At 38.0% G+C, this 23,993-nt stretch overlaps 1 protein-coding gene across 3 annotated transcripts; it reads right to left on the reverse strand.

The window, feature by feature from the left end:
• Positions 1-1,287: 1,287 nt before the first annotated feature.
• NUP43 (nucleoporin 43) lies at positions 1,288-23,993 on the reverse strand. 3 transcript variants are annotated; one of them, XM_023549127.2, is made up of 8 exons: positions 23,829-23,993; positions 23,380-23,502; positions 22,411-22,488; positions 21,057-21,237; positions 18,616-18,751; positions 17,784-17,935; positions 14,006-14,128; positions 1,288-8,789 (listed from the first exon to the last, which is right to left on the reverse strand). In XM_023549127.2, the coding sequence occupies exons 1-8, from the start codon at positions 23,946-23,948 to the stop codon at positions 8,716-8,718; spliced, it is 987 nt and encodes a 328-aa protein (XP_023404895.1). In that variant the 5' UTR covers positions 23,949-23,993; the 3' UTR covers positions 1,288-8,715. The 3 variants fall into 3 exon arrangements, with proteins under 3 accessions (XP_023404895.1, XP_003404391.1, XP_023404861.1); XM_003404343.4 differs by lacking the exon at positions 1,288-8,789 and adding an exon at positions 8,843-9,198 and having other exon boundaries at positions 23,829-23,992; XM_023549093.2 differs by lacking the exons at positions 1,288-8,789; positions 22,411-22,488 and adding an exon at positions 8,843-9,198 and having other exon boundaries at positions 23,829-23,992.

Raw genomic sequence — 23,993 nt, forward strand, 5'->3', positions numbered from 1 at the left:
CTTCCTTATAGACGTATGGATATTATCCTATCACTGACAGTGTTGTACTTCAGGATAGATCTTGAAATGCTCTTTTTGACAGTGAATGCAATGCCATTCCTCTTCAATTTGTCATTCTCGGCATAGTAGCCCATATGATTGTCCGATTCAAAATAGCCAGTACCAGTCCATTTCAGCTTACACTGCCTAGAATATTTCTTTATGTGTTCCATTTAATGTTAGAGGACTTCCAATTTTCCTAGATTCATACTTCGTATATTCCATGTTTGGATTACTAATGGATGTTTGCAGCTGTTTCTTCTCATTTTAAGTTGTGCCACCTCAGCAAAAGAAGGTCCCGAAAGCTTTACTTCATCCATATCAAGGTCAACTCTACTGTGAAGTGGCAGCTCTTCCCCATTCATATTTTGAGCGCCTTCTGACCTGAGGGGCTCATATTCAGGCACTATATCAAACGACGTTCCACTGCTATATATAAAATTTTCAGTGGCCAGTTTTTTCAGAAGTAGATTGCCAGGTCCTTCTTCCCAATCTGTCTTAGTTTGGAAGCTCTGCTGAAATCTGTTCCACCGTGGGTGATCCTGCTGGCATTTGAAGATCAGCGGCATAGTTTCCAGCATCACAGCAATATGCATGCTACAGTATTACAAACTCACACACAAATGGTGGGGTACTTCAATAACTGGCTAAATGCCAAGGATTCATGTGTCACTGATCGTGGAGAGGCCTCTGACAGTGAGCCTAAACACTTCAGACCACTTAACAGACCCCTGTCCAGTGGGATGAAATTGCAGAGCATGCTGGGCAATTCTGAAAATAAATAGCTTCTACAGAAAAATCTAAAGGAGATTGCTAGTTCTTTACTAGAAAGTCTATGTGTTGTTTAATATCCATGATATGTTCTGTAAAATAGGACATTATGTGTTTTGGATGTTGTGTGAACACTATATTACGTGCACGCAGCCCCCAGATTATTACCAAGTTCTGTTCCTAAATCTCTCTTTCAGTTGAATTTGTACATGTCGGAACAGTTAAATACGGTTCATATCTGATGTCAGTTAAATGTTTATCTTAGTATATAGTGTACCTTTCTATGTATAAGAAAAACACAAACTCGTTGCCATTGAGTCAGTTTCGACTCATAGTGACCCTATGGGACAGGGGAGAACTGCCCCATAGAGTTTCCAAGGAGCACCTGGTGGATTAGAACTGCCAACCCTTCTGTCAGCAGCCGTAGTACTTAACCACTACGCTACCAGGGTTTCCCTTTCTATGTATAAAAAACATTAAAGAAACACTTCCAGATACACTAAAACATCTTTAATAATACAGTAATAATAATAATGGTTTGATGCTTGTCACAACATAGTGCCCGTTTGTTATTACAAATCATTGTATGTACCTCAGATTTTTAACACAATGGGCTTTACAGGCTTGGTTTATGTAAGTCAGATGTTTGTAACCTGGGATGATAGAAAGTACAGTAAAGTACCTACATAAGCCAGTAACAGTGATATTTATTACAACTATCAAGATGTATTATAGGTTATATATGTATTGTACTTTTATATGCCTGGCAGTACAGTCACTTTGTATACAAGAAACATTAGATACACATGTTGCATGAGGGAAGCTCTCGTGTTTGCTATGTCTAGTTATGTCCCCTCTTCCTGTTTTCCAGTCAGGATTTCTGAACTCTTGTTATAAGCTTATGGGACCATGGACATGTATGTGATCAGATGTTGCCCGAATGAAATTTGCCTTCTTAGAACAAGAAGGATGGGCTTATAGTAAGGATCAAAAACCATCTGGATTAACTCAAGAATATAGAAGTGTGGCTTAGGAGTATGTGTGAAATCTTCAGGATTTTAGTTATCTGTAATTTCAACTATAAGTAGTCAGTAGTTCAATTAAACAAATGTCAGAATAGTTAAACAGAGATAGTATACTACCAGAAACATCATACTCAGAACACGATAGTAAGGTTTCTGCCATACTCTGCGCATGGCAGACAACACTGGAAAAGCTCGTTTTGGGAGTCATGTCTAAAGAGGGCCTTTGGTAAACTGGAGTATTTTTAAAAAGGAAAACAAAATGTGAGATTAGTCCAGTTCAATTAACACTCATCCAGTGCCTATGATAGATCCGATATTGTGTTAAGCATTCCTGATACAGCAGTATGACCTCGGCCCAGTTCTTGAGCTATTGGTCCAGTAGGGAGAGACAGGCTGTTTACCATACTGCTGTAGACACAATATAGGCTCTGCACAACGTGCTTTTGAAGCCCAAAGCAAACCAAGCCCATTGCTATCAAGTCCATTCTGACTGACCCGTAGTGACCCTATAGCATTGAGTAGAACTGCCACCATAGGGTTTCCAAGGAGTGGCTGGTGGATTTGAACTGGTGACCTTTTCGTTAGCAGCCAAGCTCTTAACTACTGCTTCATCAGGGCTCCTGGTAAAGCAGAGGGTCAGTGAAAAAGAGCAACAGCCTCAATGAGACGTACTGACATAGCGGCTGCAACAATGGGCTCAAACTTAGCAATGATTGTGAAGATGGTGCAGAGCTAGGCAGCGTTTCATTCAGTTGTACATGGGGTCAGTACAAGTTAGAGCAACTTAACGGCACCTAACAATGACAACAGGGAAGGCTTTGTGGAGAAAATGACACCTAAATGGAGTCTAGAGGGGTGAGTAGGATTTAGCCAAGAAGGGAACCTTACCCACAAGAAACCACTGAAGGGATTAAATATGTTTTTATGCTGGAGAACTACAGTATCTAGCCTTGAATATTTGAATATGTAATAATTTTTTGTGTGTGTGGTTCTAAAGGAAACAAATGGAAAGCAAATTTCAATTTAGTGTATGAAAATATACTTACTTAGTGAAACCCCACAATACAGCATTCCAATATAATGTAAATTCAAGGATAACATGCTTGGGAACTGGCTCTATGTCACGGAGTAGGCTTACATGATCATTTCATTAATCACACAATTCTACATTTTTACAGGGTTGCTTTTTCTGGATCCAACTCACACACTAAAACTTTGTTATAAGGCTGTAACAATTAGAGCTATCCAAGGGAGGAGAGGCTGTATTGAGGAATGGGAAATTTTACCATAATGTGTTTTCAAGCAGAGGTTGGATGATGTGTGGAGACACTGTAGAAGGGATGATTAAATTTAAGTTGGAGACGCCCTCCAGCATACCTTCTATCTCTGAGATCCTGTAACCCTCAAAAGTAACTGTTTAATAGTTTTATGATTAAAGGCAGTAAGTTGACAATCATAATTTATGGTTTTATTTATACTACATGAAGCTTGTGTTTCTCTTTAAAGCTGGCAGAACTTGTTCATTGATATGCAATGCAACAGTACTCAAATACACTTTCTTTTCCCTATGGTTACAAATATCCTTAAACCAAAGCAGAATTTCAAATTTCAAGGAATTACCCTCTCAGTCCAAGCTAGTATTCTAAGCCTACGTGTTTGACTCCCTCCCTCTACCAGTTTCTCACTGTAATCATCAAGGGAAATTTTTTACTTTGCTGCTGGGAACTGAGAAATGTATTGAAGCCTTCAGAATCTGCAGCAACAGGTGATTTAGATGAGGGCAGAGGGAAGAAAAAGAGAGGCAGGACAAGCTTGCCATTCACTGTACAGGGAAAACATGCTACCTGGGAGCAGGGGTGTTAGGAGTGAGAATCGAGTCCAGGCCTGCTCAGAACCAGGGTGTGAGCCTACTTAGTGGAATCGGAGGGCCCCTGTCCTGGGTAAAGAGAGGGCCACGGCCTCGCCTGGCCTTTAGGCTGCAGCAGTAGACATTAGTACAAAGGAAAATATAGTTGTTTTTATTACTGAATCATAACGAGTAGAAATCAATGAACTAAAACATTCAATTGCAGAATCTAGACAATAAAATAATAAAGGGCAGGAAAAAGGAATTAAAGATAAAAGCATAATTTAGATAATTAGAAAACGAAAATAACTTCTAGAATGGATAAAGAAAAAACACTACAAGAGGCTGTAACCACAGATACAGTGGTAAAGTATTTTGAGACATCTGGCCCCGCCCGTGATCAATCACTCACACGTCGGACAGACGCCATGCGCCCTCTGCTGTGAGGCAGTAGTAAGTGCACCGCACCAGAGCACTTCTATGAAGTACTGATGGCGTAACTGAACCTGAATCTAACCAAGCTTCTCGACCTACCTACCACCTCATAGGAAACACAGGGGCAGAGGAACATGTAAAACGAAAACTCAGGGGTACAATCAGCTAAACCCGGAGTGCGGGAAAGTTTACAGATGACCTAGTTTCTTTTAATGAATATATGAGGGAGAGAAAGAGGACAACTATTAACAGATTTAAAAAAATCAACAAAATGCAATGCGCTGTCCTTTTTTAGATCCTGGTTCAAACTATTTGTGAAGACATTTTTGAGACAATTATGGAAAATTGAATGTGGACACAGTATTACATGTCATTAGGGAATCATCGTTAATTTGCTGGCTTGGATAATGGTATCATGGTTATGTTTGTTAGGTTTTTTTAAAATGTCCATCTGATAGAGATTATGTTATTTTTGGGTGAAATCATGTCTAGGTTTTGCTTTAAAAAACTCCAGAAGAAACCAACATAACAAAAAACAAAAAGAGAATGGGAGGAACAGATGAAACAAGAATAGTAGAATGTCAGCAACTGCTTAAGTTGGGTGATGGGAACACGGGGTTCTTAGGCAATTCTAATATTTTATATATTTGAAAATTTTCATAATGAAAAGTTGAAAAAATGTTAAGAGAATATTATGTTCACAAGCTCACAAATGCAGTCTAAAACCAGTCATAGCAAGAAGGATTATTTTCTAGAAAAGCATAATTGTTTCAGAAATGGGTAGAACACTGAAATAGACCAATAAATATGAGAGATGCTTTTTAAAAATACTAAAAAGTTATTCCTTCCAAAAAAGCCACCGGGCCCAGACTTGCCAGAAATATTTGCCAACCTTTCAAAGAACAAATAATTCCTATGCTATTTAAACATTTCCTGAACATACTGATTTTTAATTTCTTATGAAATTTTAATTTAAATTTTTTTGAGTTTTATGTCATAATTCCATGCCAAAACCCGGTTAAACTGAAGCCCCAATTTTAGCTGAAATATGGATGCAAAGTCCTAAGTTAATATTAGCAGTTAGAATTCAGCAGTTTAGTGTGTTAAAAGAATAATACACCATAATGATACAGAGTTTATGTCAGGTCTGTGAGAGTCATCGTCAGAAAATCTATTAATAGATTAAAAGAAAACCATGTAATATTCATAAATGCAAATAAGACATAAAATTCAACTTTCATTGCTAACAAAACTTTGTTTTAGAAACTAGAAATAGAAGAATATTTTAACATAATAAAGATTTTCAAAAACCAATGGCAAATACTGGTAAAACTAGAAATATTCTAATTAGGAGCAATATCAGGAAAATCCTACAGGTCCACAACTCCTTATGCATAATACTGAATCCCCAAGCCTCTGAATACTGTTTTTCAGAAGCTTGGTGGCAAAACTAAACCCAAATCATTTCAAGCTATTTACAGTTTTCATTTTTCCCACTTAGCATGGATATGCAAATATTTTCCTGCAGAAATATTAGTATGTTTAATTACAAGGTGCTGCTCCAGACCCAGAAACCCTGGTGACATAGTGGTTAACAGCTACGGCTGCTAACCAAAAGGTCGGCAGTTCAGATCCACCGGCCGCTCCTTGGAAACCCTATACAACACTTCTACTCTGTCCTATAGGGCTACTATGAATTGGAATTGACTTGACAGCGACGTTTTTTTTTTTGCTCCAGACCCAGATCCATTAATCACTGCTAAAACCATTAGATGAAAAGTTGATGGGTAATTTTATAATGTATGGATCAGGCTGACACCTCCTGAACCCAGTGATCTTATTATCACAAAACAAGATAGCCAGACATTATGTGTTTCCTGACGTGATACAGGAAAGGCAGTTACCACCACCTATGAAATATTTTTGCTAAAAACCCAGTAAAACAAAACAAAAAAACCACTGTTTCTCACTTATGGTATTCCAGGATGAAATGTAAATATACAGTTCCTCAGTTTATCAGGATATATTTTTTCTCTAGCACTGAAAGAGAGATCAAGTAACTCAGATAATTGCTATGACCCTAAATTTCAATTTGTAGACTGTTTTTCAGTTTAAACTGTTCTCCAATTCCCAAAAATAACAGCAAAACTGAACCTGATTTACCTACCAACAAGTTTACAGGCAATAAAAAACCCAAACCAAACCACAGTCAATTCTGACAGAGTGGAACTGGCCCATAGGGTCTCCAAGCCTGTAATCTTTACGGAAGCAGACTGTGCATCTTTCTCCTGCAGAGCAGCTGGTGGGTTTGAACTGCCAACCTTTTGGTTAGCAGCTGAGCACTTAACCACTGCGCCACCAGGAATACAGAAGGTAAAATACATGGGGATGCAATCAGCCAAATCCAGATTTCAGAATTCTGTGAGACAATCTGGTTTCTTTAACCAAAACAGTGCCACAGAAAAAAAAAGAGAGAGGAAACCTATGGATTGAAAGCAGTTTAAAGAGACATAATCCAAACACAATGTATGGACCTTATTTCAATGCTGATTTGAATAAACCACATATAAAGTTTATGAGACAATCTGAAAAATTTAAACACTGCCTGGATATCTGATATGAAGAAATAATCAGTAATGTTGTGTAGGCATGATAATGGTATTGTGCTTATTAAAAGAAAAAAGTCTTCATTCTTTAGAGATACATACTGATGCGTTAGGAAGGAAATATACTTGGAATTTGTTTCAAAACAATCCAGAGGCAGGGTGGGATGGTAGGGAGTGGATGGCAGCAGAGATGAAGACTGGCCATGTGTTGTTAACTGTTGAAGCTGTGTGATAAGTAAATGAAGTTCATTAAAATACTCTCTCTGTTTGAAATTATCCACAATAGAAAGTTTAAAAAAAAAAAATTCGGCTGTATTAAGTAATTAGATTTTGAATGTAATTACTGTATATAAAACATGAATCAGAAAAACAGAAGGAATTATAGATTAACATTTATATAAGTCTAGAATAGAGGCTGACTTTCTAAGCATGACACCACAGGCAGAAATTGTAAAGGAAGAAATCAATTGATTTGACTACATGCAATATGTAAAGATCTGTAAAAAGGACCATGAATAAGGTCAAAAGATGAAGTGAAAAACATGTCCATCATATGACCAAAGACAAAAATTCTTCATATTTAAAAAGCTCTCACAAACGAATAAGAAAATGCCAAAATACCATGAAAATAAAAACTGTTAAGGATATAAGCATTTAAAAAAGAAATACAAATTCAATAGACATTACAGCATTAATAACTGTGAAAATCTGGGAACATGTGAAATACCCATTAACAGCCGACCAGTTGAAATAAATTATGGTGCCCCTTGGAGTACTGAGCAGCAATATGATAGTACAGAAATGTGTTTGCTGCTAGGAAATGTTGGTTCACAAACATATTTTTGTAAATTATAAACACTGATGCATAGAAAGGGATCTGAAAAGACATTAGTTCTCTCAGACTATGTGTACTTAAATTTTTCTTTTGACTATATTTTCTGTAATGAATATCTTTTGTAATAACAAAAGTCTTTAAATGTTAACCCTAGCAATAAAACTATAAACAAATTAAAAAAATGCACACATAGTAACATTTTTTCAAATTCACTAGAATTCAAAATTACTAATTATCTTTAATCAAACATTATTGAGCCAAATATATATATTAAGAAAATACACATATATATTCTAGTTTAAAAGGGGAGAAACCTGAGGTAAGATGGCATAAAAATGTTGAAAAATCATCAAAGTATTTAATTAGGACAGAAAAGCAAAACCTTATCAAAACTACTATGAGTGGATTATGAAGTAAATGAATGCATACTTCAACTGTGTATATAACAGCAGAGATTTGTCATCAAGGTTTTAACAGTTAAATAATGCATTTAATCTGATAGACTCTGGTAAGAAAATGTCATGAAATTGTCTTAAAACACTACATATGAGGTCGCCATTAACGTTTCTGGTAAGAAAGATGGCAGAATTCTTTAATCTTACCATATCACCATCACTAATCTAACATGTTATCTAACAAATTTTAGTCTGGAAGTCAGGTCACATGTCAATGTCAAACATGAGTATTATCTAGTTTATAACACAGTGTCTCGTTAAACAGTTTTCAACTGTGTTTTAAAACTAAAAATGCTTAGAAAAAAATTTTTCTTTTTTCCCTCCAAGATAAATTTGGGTCTAAAGAGTTGACAGTGTTTTGTTGAAAATTACTGTAATAAGGGAACCTGCCAAAACATGTTCACATTTTAAAAAGTTTAAACATGACTATAAATTTGTAACTTTTGCTCTAATCAATTATTTCTGGAAAAGTTTATTAAAATTGTTAAGAAAATAAATGTGGATGCATTGAAGAAAAATACTTGAAATAAAGAGGATAAGTATGAACACTGGCTAATGCCATGAAGAAGGGATATTTCCCACACTTAATAAAAAGGATAGGAACCAGTTGGTGGTTTGACAGTGTTAAGTCCTGCAACATTAAAACTGAAGAGTTGGTTCCATGAGCTGTCAGTTATAGTTTGTTAGAAGGCAGTGTATTTCCTCAGCACAAGGATTCATTCCTCTGGTATTCTTCCATACATTCAAATTTTTTTGTCATCAGGCATCGATGAGATTCTGCAACCAAACGTATTACAGGAATATCTAACTAACAAGAGCGGACTCTGGGCATCAACACTAATAGTTTATTGATGCTTCTACAGTAAATTTCACATTTCCAATAATATTTTGCGTAGATGTTGGAATTAAACAGGTAAACTGTATGTTTTATCTGAAATTGTATTATTATAGTATTCTCATGAAAAAAGTTGTCTGGTAACATAAATTGCTTCTGCATCAGTTCCACAAACAAGACAAGAGCCTAAAACATCCAAACTGTTAACAGACAGAGTCCTGTTGGGAAGCAAGCTTGTGATTTCAATACGGTCTTTGGCAGAATCAGTGCTGAGCCAGGAACTTTTAAGAGGCTGGTGAACATTAGCCTGGTTACTAATGCTGTGAGACAAAAAAGTACTGTTTCTTCCTCCTGGGAGAAAAAAAGACAAAAATAAAAGCCTTTCAAGACTAATTTTATATTAGTACACACCCAAAGTTCCAAGGATACTTTAAAAAAGGTGATGGTTTAAATTTGTTAAATTCCGAGAATAACACAGACTGATACCATTATCACACACCAGTTAAAAAAAATTTAGTCATAAAATATATATATATATATATAATAAAAATATTGCCACTTTACCGCTCCTGTCTGGAGGGGAGATGAGAGGGCAGAGGGGGTCAGAAGTGGGCTGAATGGACATGAAAATAGAGAGTGGAGGAAAGGAATGTGCTGTGTCATAAGGGGGAGAAAAACTAGGAGTATACAACAAGGTGTATGTAAATTTTTGTATGAGAGTCTGACTTGATTTGTAAACTTTCACTTAAAGCACAATAAAAAATTAAAAAAATATATTGCCATTTTAAAAAATTTTAATTGTGTTTTAGACGAAAGGTTCTAGCGCAAATTAGTTTCTCGCTCAAAAATGTATACACAAATTGTTTTGTGATATTGGTTGCAATCCCACAATGTGTCAGTGCTCTCCCCTTTCCTTTCCCACCCTGGGCTCTCTGAGTCCATTTGTCCAGTTTTCCTGTCTCTGCCTACCTTTTTGTCTTTGCTTTTGGGCAGGTGTTGCCCATTTGGTCTGCTATACTTGACTGAACTAAGAAACATGTTCCTCACATGCATTATTGTTTGTTCTATTAAAAAAAAAACCCAAACCTATTGTCATCAATTCCAACTCATTGCAATCCTGTATGACAGAGTAGAACCGTCCCAAAGGGTTTCCAAGTAGCAGCTGGTGGATTCAAACCGCTGACCTTTTGTTTAGCAGCCTTCACTCTTCACCACTGTACCACCAGGGCTCCTGTTTGTTCTACAGGCCTGTCGAATTTTGGGCTTTAGTTATGAGTCTGGAAGCCAGAGTCTCAGGGGTTCTTCCAGTCTCTGTCAGACCAATAAGTTTGGTCTTTTTTGGGGTGAATTTGAATTTTGTTCTACATTTTTCTCCTGCTCTGTCTGGGATCCTTTATTGTGATTCCTGTGACAGCGTTTGGTGGTGGTAGCCAGACCCCAACCAGTTCTTCTGGGCTCAGGATGGTGGAGACTGGGGTTTATGTGGCCCATCAGTCCTTTGACTAGTATTTTCTTTGTGTCTTTGGTTTTCGTCACTCTCCTTTTTGATGGGACCAATAGATGTATTTTAGATGGCCGCTCACAAGCTTTTAAGACCCCAGATGCTACTCACCAAAGTTGCATGTAGAACATTTTCTTTATGAACTGTTGTGCCTGTTGAGCTAGATGTCCTCCAAGACCATAATCCTCAGCCTTAGTAACTCAGTCCCTCAAGGTGTTTGGATGCTTCTGTCACTTTGCCTTGGTCAAGTTGTGCTGACTTCCCTTATATTGTATGGTCTTTCCCTTCACTAAAGTTAACACTTTTTTTTTTTTTTTTTTACTATCTACTTAGTGATTTCCCCTCCCCACCATCCCCCTCTCTCATAACCATCAAGTATTGTTTTTTTTTTTGGTGTGTGTAAATCTTTTCGTGGGTTTTTATAATAGTGGCCTCATAGATATTTGTCCATTTGTGATTGACTTACTTCATCAGCATAATGTCCTGCAGATTCATCCATGCTGTGAGATGTCTCTTGGATTCATCACTGTTATCACTGTGTAGTATTCCACTGTGTGTATGTACCATAGTTTGTTTATCCATTCATCTGTTGATGGGCACTTAGGTTGTTTCCATCTTTTTGCTATTGTGAATAATTCTATAATGTACATAGGTGTGCATATGTCTATTTGTGTGACGGCTCTTATTTCTCTAGGATGTATTCCTAGGAGTGGGATTGCTAGATCTTATGGTATTTCTATTTCTAGCTTTGACATGCCATATCATTTTCCACAGTGGTTTTATTATTTTACATTCCTACCAGCAGTGCCTAGGAGCTCCAATCTCTCTGCAACGTCTCCAACAATTGTTGTTTTCTGTTTTTATTGATTAGTGCCAGTAATATCAGGGTGAGATGGTATCTTATTGTAGTTTAATTTGCATTTCCCTAATGGCTAATAATCGGGAGCATTTCCTCATGTGTGTTAGCTGCCTGAATGTCTTCTTTAGTGACGTATCTGTTGATATCCTTTGCCTATTTTTTAACTTGATATTTGTATTTTCCTTGTTGAGGTGCTGAAGTATTCTATAGATTTCAGAGATTAGACCCTTATCAGATATGTCATAGCCAAAATTTTTTTCCCAGTCTGTGGGTTCTCTTTTTACTCTTTTGGTGAGGTCTTTTGATAAGCACAAGTATTTAATTTTTAAGAGCTCTCAGTTATCTATTTTATCTTCTGGTGTTTGTGCATTCTAAGTTATGGTCTGTACTGTATTTATGCCATGTATTAGGGCCCCTGGCATTTTAACCATTTTTAAGTGTATAATTCAATGACATTAATTATGTTCATCGTGCTGTGTAACCATCACTATTATCTGTTTCTTAAAGTTTTTTATCACCCCAAACAGAAACTCAGTACCCATTAAGAAATAACTTCCTATTCTCCCCTCCCCCTAGTGAGGCAGAAGCAGTATATTTCAATTTTAGCTTTTATTTATAATTTTCCTCTCTCTCAACTTTCTGCCAGATCAAATAATGACAGATTTCATTCATCCAACAAGCATTTGAGTACCTACTATGTGCCAGGCTCCATGCTAGGTTCTGGGAACACAAAACAAAGTCCTTAATGTCTTGGAGCTTAAAGGTTAGTGGGTTTAAGTCTACTGATTCTTGAAAGCCCAGCTCAACTTCCTTCTCTAAGAAGCCTCTGAAGTCTCCAGTTTATGGTTCTCTCTTCCTTCCTGGAATCTTCAACACCTGTATCATTAATTTGCTACCTTGTAACATACCTTATGATTTCATTTCTCATGCCCCTTCTCCATAACTAAATTATGTACTTCTTAAGACAAGGCTGCTTTATCTTGTCGCAGTGTCCAATACAGGGCCTTGTAGTAATAGACAGAATACAGTAAATGGCCTTATTTCCAGTCTAATCGAAGTACCTCAAACAACATTTCAAATGCAAGAGTAGGATGGGGAATAGAGTGGGGGAGGAAGTAAAAACCAAGTGCTTAGCTAATCCTTAAAGTTTCTCCAAAAACAAAGTCAGCATAGATGTACACGCACACTCTGTACTTCTCCAGCAGTTTTCTGGAGAAGTTTATAGTATTTTCTCTTACCTTTTACTGCTCCTATATTTTACACTGCCCTTGAATACTGTAAAAAATCAGTGTATTAGAACCACTCTGATAAGGCTCCTATCTGGCCCCACTGGCCTCCTTGCTGTTCTCTACCTGTCTCAGCACCTTGGTACTTGATGTTTCCTCTGCTTGGAATGCTTTCATGTGACTTACACCTTGACACCTCTCAGGTCTCTGCTCAAATATCATCTCCACCAAGTAGCCTTTCCTTATACTTCCCACCAGAGCACCACCACCCTTGCCCCAGCCTTTATTCTTTATTTTCTTAATCTGCTTTATTCCTCTCAACCATCATCACTATATTTGGCCCAGTTATTTCCCTTTTTACCTTCAGTTCGCTTTCCCACTTTTCTGTGCTCTACTATGTACTGGGACTGGGAGCCTGCAAACTCTATTTTCCAGGCTCCCTTGCCACCTGCCTTCCATATGGGCCCTATCAATGGGAGGTACCAGTGGATGAGTGGAAGGCAGAGGAGAGAGAAGCAGCCCTCCTCCTGCTCTGGATTTCTGGCATTGACCGTGTTGACGGTAGTTCCAGTCTTGGCTGAAGTGGCACCTTTTCTGCTGATCCAGAATCAACTCTCGCAGCATTTTCGACAGGGCAGCAGCAGGGGTATTAGCAATTTTTATTTCTGGGTATCACTGTTTCTTCCTATTTGCTCGTCCAGCATCTTTTGGTCTGCCAGCCCTTTTAACGTATGTGAAACCAAGTCCCTCTAAATCTAGGGTACTTTCTGTTTTCCTGATTGGACCCTTACTGCTACTTTATTTATTTATGATATGCTAGAATATTTGCTCTTTGTGTGTAGGGACTCTCTATTCTGCTCACAGTTGTAGACCCCAACACTTAGAAGAGTGCCTAGCACATGGTGGGCGTCTAATAAGCATTTGCTGAATAAATGAACTTTGGAATCACAGACAAATCTTCGAAACAGGAAGCTCAGAAAAATGCAAACCCTAAATTGTAAGTGTACTGTTTCTTGTTGATCTTTACCCACCTCTGACTTTAATCAGGAAATGGAGCATTTTAAGCTGAGGTGAAACCAGTACCCTGATACAGAAAAGTTGACTTTCTTCATGCCACACACCCTGCCTTGGCAATGCAATATAAAAGAGTTACCAATGCCTATCCCACGGCATGAGGGCCAATGCCAATGTACTCACAAATAAGAACACTGGCTGTACTCAAAGAATGTAATCAATGTCGCTGAATGGTACGTGGAGAAACTGTTGAATCGGTGTATGTTTTGCTATGCATATTCTCAATGACAACCAAATAAATAAAATTATGTTTTTTTTTTTTTTAAAAAAGAACCTTTGCTGTGTGAGGTTAGCCAGCTTATAGCATTTCTAATCATTAGCTCTATAGCAGTAAGTAACTGACAGTCGGACATCTCAAGCCCTATAATACTAGAGTTTACCCTAAGGCAGAATAAAAATATTTTGCTGTTCTTTAATGTTAAAAATATTAGAATTTCTACTTTCATATTTAGAAGTATACTAACATACACAACACAAGAATCTTCATTAAGACTTTACCTTGGTGAAAGAGTGATGACTTTTCAGGGACGTCTGTGGAGGAAACCCAATGCCAGAGGGATCCATCTTCAGAACAAGTAAATAAATGATCTGGGTTGGATGGGTGAAAGTGAACTTCCCACACTGAAAGACAAGAACAGTAAAGCTTTATTCCTGTGTGGATTAGCCGAACAACATTAAACCTGTCTCAGGAGCTATCTTCGATTACTTTCATGACATACCTTCATACTCCAAGTTTGTTATGAAAATCAAAGGCTTCAGAATTAAAGAAAAGACAGACTATAATCGATGACTGCCCTGACAGGGAGCACAACAGAGAACTCCTGAGGGAGCAGGAGATCAGTGGGATGCAGACCCCAAATTCTCATAAAAAGACCATACTTAATGGTCTGACTGAGACTAGAGGAATCCCGGCAGCAATGCTCCCCAGACCTTCTGTTGGCACAGGACAGAAACCATCCCCAAAGACAACTCATCAGACATGAAAGGGACTGGTCAGCCGGGGGGAGAGAGATGCTGATGAAGAGTGAGCTAATTAAATCAGGTGGACACTTGAGAGTGTGTTGGCAACTCTTGTCTGGAGGGGGGATGAGAGGATAGAGAGAGAGGGAAGCTGGCAAAATTGTCACGAAAGGAGAGACTGAAAGGGCTGACTCAATAGGGGGAGAGCAAGTGGGAGTAGGGAGTAAGATGTATGTAAACTTATATGTGACAGACTGATTGGATTTGTAAACGTTCACTTGAAGCTTAATAAAGGTTAATTAAAAAAAAAAAAAAAAAGACAGACTATAACTCTCCAAAAGGCCATAACGTGTGGACAGAATAAAGAAGTCAAATAAAAACTATTTGTACATTGGACCAGAAAAAGAATGAAAGTAATTGTTAATTATTTGATCTATTAATTTTTTTCTAAACAGAAAATAACGATGGCAGAATTCTGAGGAAGATTTTTAACAAACTGGTCAATTCTCATATGCTTAATCCTGTGTCATTAATGTAATGAAAGTTATACTGTTGGATAGAAACCTTAGGGGGCAGTGAGTTTATGTTAACGGGGGAGGAACAACTCAGAAAAGGAGGGTGAAAATGGCTGCACAATTTGAAGAATGTGATCAACGTCACTTAATTGCATGTGCAGAAACTGTTGAATTGGTGGATGTTTTGCGGTGTATATTCTCAATCACAAAATAAAAACACTTTAAAAAAAAAAGAGTTAAACATACAATTACCATGTGACCCAGCAATTCAACTGCTTGGTGTATAACCAAAAGACTTGAGAGCAGGGACTCAAACAGGTACTTGTACACCATTGTTCACGGCTGCACTATTCACATTAGCCAAAACATGGAAACAACCCAAATGTCCATCAACTGATGAACAGATAAACAAAATGTGGCATATACAGACAATGGAGTATCATTCAGCAATAAAACAAAATGGAGTCCTGACACATGCTACAACATGGATGAATGTGGAAGACATTTTGCTGACAGAAATAAGTCAGATATACAAAATGACAAATATTGTAAGATCCCACTTACGTGGAACAGGTAAATTGCATGGAAACCGAAGTTCATCAGGGTTATTAGCGGTTGGCAGGAGGGGGAAATGTGGAGTTACTGCTTAAGGGGTGCTGAGTTTCTTTTGCGGATGATGAAAAACTTTTGGAAACTGACAGTGGTGATGGTTGCAAAACACAGTAAATGTAATTAATATCACTAAATTGTACACTTAAAAATGGTTAAAATGGCAACTGTTTTGTTAAATGTATTTTACCGCATTAAAAAAAAAAAAGACCAATGTATATCCAGCATCTCACAGAGCGCCTAGCACATAGTAGGTGCTCCATAAATATTTGTTACAAGAAAAAAAAAAGTTATATTACTGGACAGGCTGAGAGAGAAGACCATAAAAGGAATAAGGAATATACCAATGAATTTCTAAGAGGCAGAGTTGAATTGTCACTCACACCAGGACTCTGAGTACTTCTGGCCTATATCACAGAAATAGCTACCAGCTCTTAGCAAGCCAAGCCTGGAAATGCTCCAAGAATCTGGATCCAGTTTCAGATTGACGGCTTTTAAGAAGCCGAATTGGGATCGGGGCCCCCTCAACCTCTAAAGTTTGAGGGAACTTTGTGTGCCCACAGATGTCTGGGAGCCACTGGCTAGCCAGTATAAAACAAGTAGTCAGTGAACAAGGGTGCTATGACTCTGGGCTAGGTGACCCTGAAGAATCAGCGATAGAAATTCGCCCAAGTGTGGCATAAAAATGGCACATGTTTACAGGGTAGCGATTTTCATTCTGACAGATACCGTAATTAAATACCATGTCACAAAACATAAAGGTCATCCTCCTCAGGAGAGAGTGTTCTGGGTGATTCCCTGAGTAAAGTATACTCATACTGCTTCATCAGAAAAAAGTAAAGCAAAATAGCCTGGTAGCAAACCAAAAACCAAACCCATTGCCATCGAGTTGATTCTGACTCATTGTAACCCTATAGTGACCTACCAGCCTGGTAGAGGCAGAAGAAAATTGCCCAAATACAGATTTTTATGTATTTATTTATTTTCAAATTAGAAACCAACCCTTACAAAACAGCTCATTTTATTTCTAGCCAAAGTCGGGATGATTTCAAAGTAATACGCTACAAACCACTGTATTCTGCATGGGTTGTTTAACAGTACAGGCTGGCAATTAAAAAGGGGATGGTAAGAGATCTGAAAGCCTGTTATTCTCCTACCACTGGGGTGGCCAACATCAGAATCTATGAGGGCATGCCTTACTCTTTTTTTTTTATTTCTTTTTCCTGGGCAGAGCTATACTGGGAAGAAACAAACAATTCCGTACCCTTTTATTTACTTCTATGAATATAAATATAATCTAAAGTCATTTATTTTTCTCAGTTAATAATGTGAAACTTACTTAAACAGAGAAGTCTCAATTTTGGGTCACTGTTTGCTTTTTTTTACTTTTACTCAAGTGGAGCTTAACACAAACCTATCTTAAATCAGAATTTGGCATGAATATTCTGGCATGGTATCAAAAAAGTGATAAAATGAAAAATCCCTATCCACTCAAAAACTTCCCACTAAAATCAGGAGGCAAAAACAACCCAAAAACCCCAGAAAATTTCAGACAACAGCCTATATATCTATTGTTCTTGTTTTTTTTTTTTAAAAAAGAAGTCACAATGAATTGAAGAACACAACAGATTAACAAATATGAAAAATACTGGCTGCATCTGCATGGGCAGAGGGTACTCTCACACGCTAAGCCCGAAACCTGTTGCCATCAAGTCTATTCCAACTCATAGAGACCCTATAGGACCGAGCAGAACTGCCCCACAGGGTGTCCGAAGAGTAGCTGATGGATTCGAACTGCCAACCTTTTGCTTAGCAGCCAAATGCTTAACCACTGCGCCTATGGCAATATTATTTTTACATAGAACAATCTGACAACATGTATCACAGCTTTAAAATTACATGAACTTTTGGTCTATCCATTTTGCTTCTAAAAAATTATCCTAAGAAAACAAGTGCACAAAGGTGAATCTCTAAGGATAGTCACTGCAGTTCTGGATATAATAATGAAACACCTGAAAGAATTTAAATGGCAAATAAAAAGGAATTAATTATTGTAAATGTATATAATTCTCAGCTGTAAAAGTTATGATGAAAAATGATCTATATGCATTGTAAGCACCTATGGAAAGGTGCTTACAATGTTACAATATAATATGTTACAATACAAACATTGTATCTCCACAAATACTTACTTTCAGCTTCATGAGCCTTCAGCAGAGACACTGGCATAGTACCTAGTCTAACATCCCAAATACTCAACGTTCCATCCTGGCCGCCAGTAGCTACAACATGCTGCTGGTTAGGATGTCTATCAACACAGTGGAGGGGCACTCGGTCACCAGTCCTTTTATGGGAGATAGAACAACATCAAATATGTGGTAAAGTATAACTTATTTTTCCATAACCTTAGAAACATGCTTTATCCTAGTAACTAAATGATAACTTTGTAGATGGAACTACTGACTGAACTTTAATCATGTCAAAAGTTGACTAGATTAAATATATTTCTAAGTTTCTAGAATTTCTTGGAATTTAAGGCCAACATTATTCATCCTCTCTTCAATATGGAGACATGGGAAGCAGTATAATCTGATGGTAAGATGTGCAAAACATATTCCATTTTTTGGCTTTTTTAAACATTCTATATCAACTATATAGAATATTCTTTACTCCTGCCTTATTTAATACACAGTTTATAGAAACATTTTTCAGTATTTTTTTCCCAATCACATCTAGAGTGTATTATACCCACTAACAAGAGAATCAGTTAATAATAAGCAGAAGTAAGTTCTTGGTTAAATAAAATAAACAGCAAAGAGACAAAGGCTCTGAATTAATACAACAAATAATTACTAAGGTAGCATGGTAGTATCAAGCCCATCAAGTTATATTTGGTCTGATCAAATTTATCAGAAATCATTCTCTTAAAGTACAATTAAAATTGATATGGTTAAAGTCAGTTGCTACAAATAAGCAAACAATTAATTTTGCATTACATGACTGAAATTACAAATCAAAACTTACGGTGATAGTATATGAGAGGGCTCATTTCCTGGTTGTCTGAAATCCCATATTTTTAACTGTCCAATTGAATTCGCTGTCAGAATCTCAGGAGTTCGAAGGAAGGTTACAGCATGTAGCGTACTGCTATCTGCATTGTCTACACATATATAAAGTAAAATGTATGTTAACGAGCCTCTTTTTTTCCTCGAAAATCTATTCTATTACATGAATAACAAATGAATTTTAAAATAAGTCACATGTAATTCCTACAGAAAATGAACAGTAATATACATGTTAAATGAACTCTCCGTTGATAGAAAAGTATCACTCACAGGACATCTGAACTGTTTTCCAGAGGGCTGCATTTCATGTATTCCTATTTCCTTGTAACATTGTTAACCGGCATTTATGAGACAGTTGTTTAAGTTCCTCTCTACCCATCCTTATTTCCCACTAGTGCTTACTCCAGAACCTCCAGTCTATTGGGCCAAATCCCAGTACTTCCTATAGAGCTCACTCTGACCCTGTACTACTCTGGTCACTCAACCCAAATCTATTCGTCATTATCCTCACCAACCTTCTCCTGCTCCACGAAGTCCTTCCTGATTGTTATAATGGTCCTTTTTTTGCTTTCCTCAAGTGTTTAGAGCTTATGGCCAGCAAGGGTGAGGAAGACCGTTGGTGAGATGGACTGGCACAATAGCCACAATGAGGGACTTGAACATTCCAGCAATCATAAGGATGATGCTGGACTGGGCAACATTTTATTGTTGTATATAAGGGCACCCTGAGTCAGAGGCAACTCGACGGCAGCTATCTATCTATATATCTCTTAGAACTTATACCACATAATTTAGCACTATATTTACAGATTTTTGTTTTGTGTCACCAACTGTTTCATGTACATTTGGCGTAGCTCCCTGCGGTATAATGGATTGCTTTTTGTGTGGCCTTTCTAGTCATGGTCTTGTAACTCCCACCCAGGGGATTGGGTGGGACTGTGTGATAGGGTAATTGTGGCCCACCAAAGGGATTGGTCAGTTTTGCCACCCACTGGGCTTGCAACGACTCACCCCACAGGCAGGAAAGAGATGAGCCCACCACCACCAAGGAAGGAGAGACTGCAAGAGAGACCCGCAGGAGATGGCGCAGTGAGCTTCCTGGCCCACAGAACGAGAACAATGAGTGCCTTTAGGTAGAGACAGGGCCAGGGAGACGCCTACACCTGACCCACGAGTTTGGAACTTGCCAGCCTCCACAACTGTGTGAGCCATTTCCTTTATACAGTTTGTGAGTTCTTTGAGACATTGCAGCTAATTAGGGAACCCAAAGATGGGAGGGAGAGTACTGAGGGGAGAGGGAGTAGTTGATGTTAGAGATGATGGAGTGGTACAGCAGCTTGGAAAAGCTGGACATTTGGGACATCTTTAACCTCCATCTCATAGGAGCCAGCTTTGTGCTGATCCTTATAAAAGAAATTATTTCATTTATTCCCCAACGCGACTATAACAACGGGGCCATGACTTAAATTTCTTCTGTATCCCATCGCAGTGCTAATTAAACACATGATATACATTGTTAATGCAGGATCTGGAAAGCACTTTTTGTGGGCACCAAGACTTCTTTTTGCAACACGTAGAGACATCAAAACCATGATTACATGAGCACTTTAACGAACTGGGTCAACAGTCCTTATTATACAACCAGACAACAATAGCTTCAGCCCCTCTCCTTTAGTCACACCCTTCCATGCTCCCACTAGGCAACAGTTCTTAACAAACAAGCGTGTGCCTCAGAATTATCTGTACAGTTAAAAAACCATAATAAACAACAAAAAACTGATGCACTGGGACAACCTCTAGAGATTCTGATTCAAGAGGTCTCGGATGGTGGACTACTAAGAAACGTGAAGCATAGTTGAGAACTGTTACACTGGAATAACCCTTCTAAAGCACGACGCCGAGTTTATCACCCTTGCTCAGAAACTTCCGATAGCTCCCTAGCTGTTCGCTTAACAAAATGCAAACTCTATAGCTTTGCATTAGAGACTCTTCACAACTTGGTCTCAATTTGCCTTTCTTGCTTCATTTCTCACTTCTCCTATCTATCTAAGGTCAAGTCAAACTACACTTTTTGTCATTCTCTGAATAGTCTTATTCAGCCTCCAAGTGATTCCCTCTGTCCGATGTGCCATCCTTTTAGTATTGCTTAAGATCCATAACCTACATCGTCACTTATTCCCTGATGCTTTACTGATAATCCCGTCCAGGCAAAAAAAATTAATAAAAAGACTTCTCTCTCCTCTGCAGTCATGTTATCATGTTATTCTACTCATTCATATGAGCTTTATCAAAATACGGCCTTGATAAAGAGATCCTGCCTTGTATATTTCAATATCTCTCAAACGCCTAGCATCGTGTTCACTTATGTGACGGAGAAAGAAATACAATGATTTTGCTTACCTATAGTTCTCACAGCTTCCTTGTGATCAGCTCTGAAGAGATTTATTCTGCCATCTTCACCAACAGTGACAATTTCTGGGTTGTTGCACGCTACACCTGTACATGGTGCGCTGCTATAGGAAGGACTGCCTGGACCAGTGTGGCAGTGAGCTGTTGTCCACTGATGGCTGACAGACAGAGTCTAGGTATAAGATATGAGGATACCATTAACCAAAGCAAAGTTCTTAAAAACGAACACTCTTCTCCAACCAGAGTATTTTTGGATTCTGCTTCACACCCTTCTAGAAAAAGAGTAATTCTTTCCTCTCTCCTTTGTGTTTCAGTACACTAAAGTCTAATAATTACTTTCATCAAAGCTCTGTATATACAAAATTAGATTCAAAAAGAATGTTTAATAATGTCCCACATTCATCTCACTGAAAATATAGTTTTTTGGTATTAATTATGTGTTCAAAAGCAACTCTTTAAAAATTCTTAAGGGAATTAATCTACATCTAAAAAATAAATTTCTACAGCTCTTCCTAAACAACTCCATTAAAAAAAATACTTAACAATATGAGTCTCATGTTTACTAGGCACACCTATTAACAAAGTGACCTTTATTAATCTCAAAACCTACATAAGCACTCTGTTCTAGCAACTTAAAACTGTGTTACAGCAAGTGGGGCTATTTTTAAAAACTGCCCTCCCCACTGTGCTCTGAAGGTCAGCACTCTTGGGGTTAGCAAACAAGAAAGGCACTGAGAAAATGTCAAGTCTTCACACAGCATATCTTCTCTTCTAATAAAACCTGGGTTCTTTATCCACAGAAGCAAAGTAGCTGTTAGCATCCTCCTTCATGGCATCTGAGCTAGAAGGTGCTCCTTCTTTCTAGAAAAGAACTTTAAAAAGCAGAATTGCAGTAAAATCGCCTGCCAGTATTACTATTTTTACACTAAAGGAATTTATTTAACAAGGTAAGGAATATCCAATTTCAATAAAAAAATCAAACCTGTTAGCGTCAAGTCAATTCTGACCCACAACAACCCACATGTTACAGAGCAGAATTGCTCCATAGGGTTTTCTTTTGCTGTACTCTTAATGGAAGCAGATTGATAGGCCTTTTTTCCATGGTCCTACTAAACAGGTTCGAGCCGCAAACCTTTAGGTTAGCTGTGGAGTACAAATTGTTTGCGCCATCTAGGAACCTTCCCTGGTTCTAAAATTAATCCACTCAAAGTTTGGTAATATAACAGTGATATTTTCCCCCTTCATGTTTTCAAACCATAAATTTTATTATTTGTGTAATTCTAAGCACAGTCTTCCTAAACATAATTAAAATACAAATTCAATTTTCAAACAAAGCATTCTTTACCTGGTTATTCTGATGGTAAAGGAAAATTGTCACACATCCTGTTGAGGAAGCAGCTACAATTCTTTCCTGGTCCAAAAACTAAGTAGAAAAATCCTGCTTATTATACATTCAAAAATATTTGTAGGAATGATGCCCATTTGCTTAACTCAATCAAAAGTAAATCCTATTACAATTTTAAAAAAGTAAAAAGCCTGTAAATACCAAGCAAACAAAACATGATTACTGATTTGAAAAGCCAACCTACTGTAACAAAGAAAGGTATTTGCATGCAAAATAAATAACGAACAACAACCTTTTTCTAAACTCCTTAACCTGTAATTGACTGAGTTTTGGACCACTATAATAAAGCTTTAGAAAAATATCATTCCCACGGTGAAAAAGTTTTCTATAGAATAAAATGGAGGGACTTAGATGCCGTACAGACCTGAATTTGAATACTCAATTCCAGTCCCACGATTAGAATTTGAGGCAGTACCACCACTGGTTTTGAGACTTGAGCCAAATTAAGAAAGTTCTATAATTTTTAAAATAGAACTACTAATTCCTCCGTAGGAGGTTGGATTCATAGAACAAAACCATGTAAGCTGCTTTCTATTTTGTTTGTCACAAAGCATATGCTCAACAGATCTTCTTGGTCTCAGTTTTCTCACTGGTGAAACAAAGAGAACAACACTGATTCACAGCCATGAAATTAGAATTACACTAATTTATTACGTAAATCTCCCAACACAGTGCTTGGCATCATAGCAAATGGACATTAAAAAAAAAAACAAAAAACTATGACTAAATCCACATCACTTTCCTAAATCCTGATTCTGTCACTAAGTGGCTATGTGATGTTGGGCAAATCATTTAACCCACAGAGGAACGTTTCCTGTCAAGTTTAGACAGATTTCAAGGTCCTCTGCACCTCTAAGTATATTACTCTCAGTTGTTTTAAGTTAGTTTGTGGATACTACACAGGCTTACCTGTAAATCCATTACATCACCATCGTGTCTGATATCACAGAGTAACTGATGGTCTCCTTCAAACCCTCCATCAGAGTCCAAGTTTCCAAAATCTCCAATTGACCACAATGAAACATAATTTTCCTGTAAAGCAAAAAGTTTTATCTCGAAACTAAATAAACGCCGACTTCAGAAATTAACGTTTTTACTGGCTTCATGCAACTTTGCTTCAAAACCATCTCAGACCAAAGGTATGGTAAGGTTTTCACACACAAGGCGATACGAGGCTCAGGCACACCATCGCTGGCGCTGGCTCTGAGCTACAAAGCAACTGAGGCCGGGACTGGGAGGGGGTTAAGGAAGGACGAGAAGGGCCAGTAGAAGGTTCGCGCGCCAGCGACCAGGGGCGCGGTTCCCAAGACCAGAGACGGGAGGGAGGCAGGAGCTCCCTGCCCCGGGAGCGGGGGTACCTCGTTGTCCCAAGAGCCCGTAGCGAAGGTCTCCGCTGTCTGCAAACTCCCCGGAGGCACCGGTCGCCAGCGGGTTTTGCTGATTTTCTGAGACACAAACTTAGCACACATCGCCTTCATGCTGAAAGCAACCGCAGCAGACACAGGAAAAAGCACCGCGCGCGG

The sequence above is a fragment of the Loxodonta africana genome, chromosome 1 (genome assembly GCF_030014295.1).
Source record: "Loxodonta africana isolate mLoxAfr1 chromosome 1, mLoxAfr1.hap2, whole genome shotgun sequence".
In the NCBI taxonomy this organism is placed as follows: Eukaryota; Metazoa; Chordata; class Mammalia; order Proboscidea; family Elephantidae; genus Loxodonta; species Loxodonta africana.